At 35.5% G+C, this 8,158-nt stretch overlaps 1 protein-coding gene across 1 annotated transcript; it reads right to left on the bottom strand.

The window, feature by feature from the left end:
* Positions 1-1,666: 1,666 nt before the first annotated feature.
* LOC133683498 (peroxidase 15-like) lies at positions 1,667-3,332 on the bottom strand. Its single transcript, XM_062106778.1, has 4 exons — positions 3,120-3,332; positions 2,826-3,014; positions 2,425-2,587; positions 1,667-2,301 (listed from the first exon to the last, which is right to left on the bottom strand). The coding sequence occupies exons 1-4, from the start codon at positions 3,321-3,323 to the stop codon at positions 2,225-2,227; spliced, it is 633 nt and encodes a 210-aa protein (XP_061962762.1). The 5' UTR covers positions 3,324-3,332; the 3' UTR covers positions 1,667-2,224.
* Between the last annotated feature and the right edge of the window lie 4,826 nt (positions 3,333-8,158).

Raw genomic sequence — 8,158 nt, 5'->3', positions numbered from 1 at the left:
AGACTTCTACTCTAATTAAGAACAACTTTACTATAAAAAAAACCCATAAATAACCTATAAAAAACTACAAACCTTCATAGTTCAAACCTAAACCCAAACTTAACTTAAAAAAATATTATTTGTTAGTTACAATTGGAATAATAAAAATATATAAAATATATTTAACGTATTATAATAATAATTATTATCACCATCATTACCAGTATTACTATTACTATTATTATTATTACTACTTATTTTTTAAAAAATTATCCGCACACATATCATATGATACACACGATGCATTGTCAAATATGATACTCATATCCAAGAAAATGCTAGTAAAGGTGGAGGTGATCATGGGAATGGAAAAACAATCCCATAGATTGGATGCTTTTTTTTATCATTGTCTCCGCAACAATCTGCAACAGGATGATTATCGAAAGCCACACAAGTTCCTGTACGAAATCCACGCGGTGGGCAATTTGATTTGCACTTCTCCTGTAAATATAGTAACCATGTGGTTTGCTTTTTAGAAATTTCCCCTCGCCCATGAATCACGTTCAGAAATATATTTATAGTTAAAAAAAAAATAGCAACCGTCAATAGAAACATATCTGGATATGAGAACTGCAGTAGCAAATAATTTCCTGGAAGCCATTATCAAAAATCACTTTGAAAGAATATACATATAGAGAAGAGAATGTTCACATATGCTGTTTTTATAGTTGATTTATCCAGATTAAAATCAATTTGTTACCAAATAAAGAGTTTGAATAAATTATAAGATAGTCTCGATGAGATTCTAATTAAAAAATTAATTAGAATCTCAATTCAAAAATTAATGGAAGTTGTGCCATAAATTAACGATTTAGATATTCATCAGTTCAACAAGATTACTTTTTTTAGAAGTCAATTCAAAAAATTTAGCGGACATTTCTAAATTTTATTACAATATGATTTTTGATCTAACATAGCTCATCATTAGTCATTAGAAAAATTAAAATTAGATTAGTCATGGTTGAAAAAAATAATTGCTATTTTCCAGTTAATTTGAATTATTTATTAGTTAATGCCTAATCCTGGACTCAACCTGGACTCAACTTGAGTTTTGCTTCTCTTTCAATATATATTTTTTTAATTACAAAGGGGAGGTTCAAATTGGATATTTTTTGAAAGAGAAAAAAACACTCAGAGCTACAACTCTCTCTTTTAGGTTTATAAACTTTTTTTTAAGTACCATTAATAATGCAAAATGTAATTATTAGACTTGATCCAACTTCATGGTTAGCTTAAAGCTTGGCCCAAGTGGTTTTTTTTTTCAAATTATATTAAACATTAACTTAGTAATACACAAGTGACTCGATGAGTCAACCCTTAATTTAACCAGGCTTGAATGAGACTTGATTGGGTCAATTTTAAAGATGTTTATAATAATATTATTTCAGTTTTTTTAATAATTAAAATGGTGTTTTTTGAGGATAAACTTATAGATTGACTTATTAAAATCCTTAATTCAAGTTTAAAATTGTGCTAGATCCTTATCCTGGTCGGATATGACAACTATGATACAAACCCAAATTGTTTTATGTTAGTTAATTTACATCTAAGTAATCTGCAGCAACTCTTTTTTGTATTGCAGAGCTAATAATTTTTTTGAACTATATTCATTCCTACTAACAATATGTAATAATTAAAAATTTCTTCCATTCAAATTATGTGTTTAACACAAATTTGGTACACTCCTAATACATCAACGCAGAGGAGGATTCAAAGTTCAGTCCTGAGGTTCTGCTCAGAACCAGAAAAAATCCCACCCTTCTTATTAGTTCTAGCACACGTTGAATTTGAGGAAAAAATCTGAAAAGGAGGAAAGAAATGCATAGTTTTTCCATCTCATAGCATAGAATTTCCAAAGACCCTAATTGACCCTCTTACAGTCGGCTCTGATTTCTCCATTGCTTCCTGTCAAAGGACTTAAATTTCCCAACTTTATCATAGACTGAGCAAAGCTATCAAAGAAGGCGGACTGGCTGCTAGCAAACCGGTTGACTATGGCAACAGTATCAGCCCCGCTAGTAGAAAAGAGTATTTGGTCAGTTTCGAGAAGGCCACGATTGTTCTGAAGATTTGTGAAGTAGTTGTTGTCAAAATCATCAGGAGTTGTAGGATCAAGATTGTTTAATCTACTTGGATTTCCGCCTTGTGGGCATGCTTGGCGAAGTGTCTGCAAGTATGTTGTGTCTCAGGTTGGATCAGGGTTTGTGTCATTGAGTCTCCGGCTGAAGAATTGGCACTGAGACCTCCCAAATGTGTGCGCACCTGAAATTACATTTTATCTTTTGTAAGCATAAAACAATAGTACTGAATGCTAAACACAAGTAATAAGAGCTGTTCGTGCTGTATTTTGGTGATGAAAATTTGGAAAGATTTCTAATTAATTACCAGATAAAGCAACTAGATCAGTGGAATCAAGTTCCTTGTTTGAGAACTTGAGAGAGAGATTTTCAAAGGTTTCGAAAGGACTAGGAATGTCAGAAGTTCCTGCTGCGTTTGCAGTCGTACTATCCCTTCTTCCCAGTGGCACTTGCCATGTTGGACCTCCTGCCTGCAACATATCATTTACTTGTTAAGGCCACAAAATTCGTAATCAACTAAAGTAAACTCATCAAGACTTGCTAGCACAAGTCATCTTCAGTTTTTCAACCCTTTTTTGTTTTTTCTTTAGTCATTAAGCAGACATCTATCAACTTATGAGCTCATTACTTGACCAACTAGCCTATGACATCATGAGATGCTGGCAATACATTAAGAAAGGTCATTATGAAAGGTTGATAATACTATACCAAGGTAACCAATATTTCAGATGCAAGGGCTAATATATCTGCGCAGGAGACGATGCCAGGACAAACATTCTCCACTGCTGTTTTAATGTTATCAACGACACCATAACCTTCTACGGATTGATTAGGGAGTTCATCTTGCTCACTATTTATGCCATTCGCATCGACCAGCAGAATAGAGCCATCGCAGCCCTGCCAAAAAAATACGAAAAGAAGATAAGTGCATGAGTACTTCATACATAAAGAAAATCTTTCTGCTAGGTGAATCATTAAGAAATATATATGGAAGATAATTACATCGACAAAGCAATCATGGAAGTGCATGCGAATGAGCTTGGCTCCAAGCCGGACATCATTTCGCGCAGCTTGCTCCACTACACCTCGCACAATGCTCGACACATTCGGGCAAGTGCTAGCATAAAATGTGGGGCTTAATTGAGCATCAGAAATGCCCCAAAACAACATTACAACACAGATCACTGTAGCTAGAACAGAAGACATTTTTCTTACTGAAAGGAAATGCTAGATGTTTTGAATTGAGGTCCAGCTTGTTGTGATATTGCACCCTATAAATAGAGGGAAAAAAAGAGTAGGTAAGAGCTTGAAAGGTACACCCCTGCCTAACAAAAAAAGAGGAAGAAGGGTTCAGAGTTGAAGTTGAGACTTGCATAGTAAGAAATTGGGACCAAAAGGGAACTGTTAGAAAACTATTTTTCTTACTTTTCCTCTAGCAGAAAATATCAAAGATTGTGGACCTGGCTCGCCCACAATTAATATTTCAAACCGCATGTAGGCTACTTCCACTGTTGAAAGATGTTTGAAATATTTAATCTTGCAAGGCTAATCATTGTCAAATACATATGGTGCCATTGCCATAAGGCCAAAGGAGTGAGCTTTCTCTCTGGACACGGTTTGTCACAGTTCGGAGTCCAAGAATCCATACAGAGCCAAGCTAATCATTTTGGCTTAATTATTAACTACGTTATAACCTCAATAAATAAATAACCTCGATTAAATAGTTTTTGTTCGGTTTCAACTTAAATTTGAAGTTTAAATAATATCTCGATTAATTAATAAATTTTCATGGTCCGAGATTGCTGTCTAATTTTACTTTGCTGCTTGGGATTTTTCACTTGACTGTTGCTCATGCGTGCGGAAGCAAGCATTTCTTGAGAATGACGCGGTATTCAACTTTCAGAACATGTGGATTCTGGGCTGCTGAGAAGAAAACAAAAATCATTCCAGATTTTCTTCAGTTAGATTTAGACTGATCAGGTGTCCGTATCCGGCTCACACTGTGAGTTCAAGATTTGTAAACCTCTAGAATAGTTTGAATATTACCAGAGCATGCAACGCATTTTTTAGAACAGTACACACTTTGATCTCTACCGATAAATATGAGTGCAACTTGCAACCAAAACTCTCCAAGTTAAAATTGTATCCTCCCTCATGTTACTATGCCCCTTTGAAGATGAAATTCCCTTGTGATGGCAGGACTATTTCGCAAAAACGTAATTAAGCAGGATAGTTAGCTAATAAAGCATGGATTGCCTAAGTAGAAGAAGAAACAAAAACTTTCCTATCCCATCTAAAAATAAAATTCTTGCGAGCCTATGTTCATATTTTCGGTCTCAAACTTACGTGTTCCTGCAATCTGAGCTTGATACAAGCAGGGTTTCCCTACTGTACTAAACATTGAAGATCAATGGGAAATTCTAGGTAAAAAGCAAAGAAAAAGTGTTACGCGCAATATTGTTACTTCTATACTAAAGCAGCAGAGAATCACGTTATGGAGTTTTTTTTTTTATTCAGCCCGCCATTGTTCTTCCATTCTCTCAATTTTTTTTTTAAATTTCAGTTTCTTCCTTTTTTTCCCCTCAAACTTTCATCATTATACGTTTTCTAATAGTTATCTTGATTATTTTTGGACCAACTTAATAATTAAATCATATCAAAATAACTTCTATACAATTTAATTTTAAATTCAACCAATAAATTTTTTGTTATGTTAAAAAAAAAACCCGTAAGCTGGTATGATCCAAAAGAAAGGAATATGTCAAAGTTACGTGGGACATCTTGTATGGTACTCGTGAAAGATACTCGGGCCAAATTAACATGCCTTGAGTAGATGCAACCTTCTGGACTTGTGATAACCGACAAAGTCACGAAGGAGTGAAGCCAACCTGGAGGATAACATTTTCCATAATCATGAGCTTGATTTGCTCTACTAATATCAAACTTGGAGGCTGAACTGGAGTACTTGTATTACAGATGAGACAGCTTGATTTGCAGGAACTCAGAATCTGCTTAGAGCTTTCCTCCCAACTATTCAAAGAGTAATGATTTTACTTAGTCCTTGTATTGATGAAACAGTAATTTTACTCCTCTATTTTTGGAAATCATAACTGAATCATTCGCCAGCTTTGACTATTAATTCTTAATTACCATAGTTATAAAATTCGTTCTGGCATGGCGGGTCAACCCTATGACCTGCTAATTACTTGGAGCGTGTTTCGTTTCAAACAGATATTTTTTACCTAAAAAAATGAAATGATAATATTGTGGTAAAAAAATTGGATCGCTGGTCCTACTGTAACCAAGTCTTATATATATATGTTTTTAAGCGTTTTATTTCCTTTCATTGTTAGTACCTAAAGTGACAACTCAACATCTCAATAACGATATTATGAATATGAAAAAATAGGGATTAAATATGAAATTCTTTGAATAAGGAACTAACTTATTAGTTTCTTGAGAATACAAGGACTATATAAATTGATTATCAAAAAAACAAGGACTATATAAATTATAATTTATTCCGTACTGAAAGTAATACTTGCAAGCATGGATAATTCAGACTCCTAGCTAGATTACAAATCACAATGTACGTAATGGTGGAGGAAAAGGTTTTGAACACGTTGTTGTGAATAAATTTAACATAAAATCCATATCATGGGCGGTTTTTCAGGGTGGACTTGCATGAAGATTTTTCAAGGAGACAAAAACAAAACAAGAAATTGCTGCTTGACAGGAGGCTGTTACAGATTCCATGTTTTCCTTTTCAATTATTTTGATTTTTTATTTTTTAGAAAATGGAAAATGAAGGTATTTTATCACAAATGTATATAAGTTTGATCAAGAAAAAAGGTTTTTTTGGAGGAAAAAAACTTGTAAATTAAGGGTGGTCAAAGCTATTCAAGGGATTGTTTAATTATTTATTCTACTTTATGGTCTGTAATGGACAGCTTGATTATAAGATCAGATGAAAAATATATCCATCTCAGGGTGTAAGGCCAGGCTAGCTCAACTAAAATGGTCAAACCTGTTGTGTGGTCCCGCACCATGTGATGGTGGGACCATCACATTAATTGTCAAGAGACATGTTGTCTCTTGGAATTTAAATTAATGTGGGTCGGGTACTGTAGCAGCAGCAGCTATTTTGAACAAGAGAGGAGAAGAAAACCGAGAGAAAGAAAGAAGAGGAGGCAGCAGAGCAGTCTGTCTTCTTTCTTCGATTTCCAGTTCGTTCACCGTTGGATCGGGCTGAGATTTTGACAGCAGCTTCTAGACACGTTCCTCTTCATTCTGAACGGTTGGATTGAAGATTGGTGGTGTGGAAGCTGGTCGTTTTGACAGAAAACGGGGCTGTCAATGTTGTGAGCTTTTCTCTAACATTACTCTCTTTAATCTTGTTATAATCCGAGAATAAGTAGTTCTTGATGATATATATGTTGTAGCCCTTAGTTGAATCTGAGGAAGAAAAATTGTGAACCCATTATTTGTGATAGTGGAAGTTTTTAGGTGGACTCCGGTCCCGTGGTTTTTCCCGCATCGGGTTTTCCACGTAAAAATCTTGGTGTTGATTTGTGTGATTATTTGCATTATATTTGATCATTGTTTGATTCTGTTTTTTACTGCACAAAGAGGGAAAAAAAGGATTGGGACTTGTGAATTGTGAATTGTATTCCGCTGAATTGATCCGGTTAATTGTCCCGAGTTTTCCCAACAAAGTGGTATCAGAGCATTTGGTTGTGTAGATTGAGTTCTTGTGCAGTTAAAATGGAAAAAGAAGATTCGGGCATGATAAAGCTCACTTCCTCAAATTCTTTTCTGTGGAAAACAATGATGGAGGATCACTTATATTGCAATGATTTGGCTTTGCCGATTGAATGTAAAGGAATAAAGCCTGATGACATGGATGATGCAAAATGGAATGGACTAAATAGAAAGGCTACAGCTAATGTTAGAAAGTGGGTATCTTCTAAGTCCATTAATCATATTTCTCAAGAACATGACTGCTATACAGTGTGGAAGATGTTGGAAGAAACATTTGCCAAGGAGAGTGCACAAAACAAGGTTTTTGTAATTAGAGACCTTGTGAATTTGAAGTATAGAGATGGTGAAGATGCTTCAGTGCATATAAATGTATTCCAAGGGTTCTTGAATCAGTTGTCATTGATGAACCTTGAGTTAGCCGATGAAATGCAAGCATTAATCCTATTGAGTTCATTGCCGGATAGTTGGGAGACTTTGGTAGTGTCACTTAGCAATTCTACTCCGAATGGAAAGCTCACTTTGAAAACAGTGAAGGATTGTATCCTCAATGAAGAGAAGAGGAGGAAAGGGACAAGCACTTCCGAGTCTCATGCACTTGTTACAGAAAGTCGAGGGAGAAGTCAAAGCAGGTTCTCTCACGGCAAGCAAGATGGAGAATCCAGCAATAGAAAAGGCAAATGGAAGCCAAGAGGAAGATCTCAGTCAAGGAAGGGTTTTAAATGTTATTACTGTGACAAGCCTGGGCATATGCAAAAAGATTGCAGAAAGTATAAAAGAGATAAAAAGGGTAGAGATGAAGACAAGAATGAAGAGAATGGTACAGCTGCAGTTGTATCTGATGGTGATGTTGCCATTGTGTGTGATGATGGCTGTGTTAATCTTGCATGTCAAGATACCACCTGGGTTGCAGATTCAGCAGCTTCTTACCATGTTACACCTCGACGTGATTTTTACACATCCTACACTACTGGTGACTTTGGTCAAGTTAGGATGGGAAATCAAGGGATGGCCAGTGTTGTGGGCATTGGAGACATTTGGTTGGAAACCAATACTGGGTGCAAGTTACTACTCAAAGATGTTAGGCATGTGCCTGATATGCGCCTACATTTGATCTCTACTGGTACTCTTGATGAAGAAGGCTATCACAGTTACTTTGGAGATGGTAAATGGAAGCTCTCCAGAAATTCCCTAATTGTTGCTAAAGGGAAGAAGATGGGTCTTTACATGTCACAAGCCAAGGTGATCAAAGGGGAGGTAAATGCAATTGAAGATTGCTCTAC

This window comes from Populus nigra, chromosome 1 (genome assembly GCF_951802175.1).
Source record: "Populus nigra chromosome 1, ddPopNigr1.1, whole genome shotgun sequence".
In the NCBI taxonomy this organism is placed as follows: Eukaryota; Viridiplantae; Streptophyta; class Magnoliopsida; order Malpighiales; family Salicaceae; genus Populus; species Populus nigra.
This window is presented reverse-complemented; position numbering and strand designations above follow the sequence as displayed.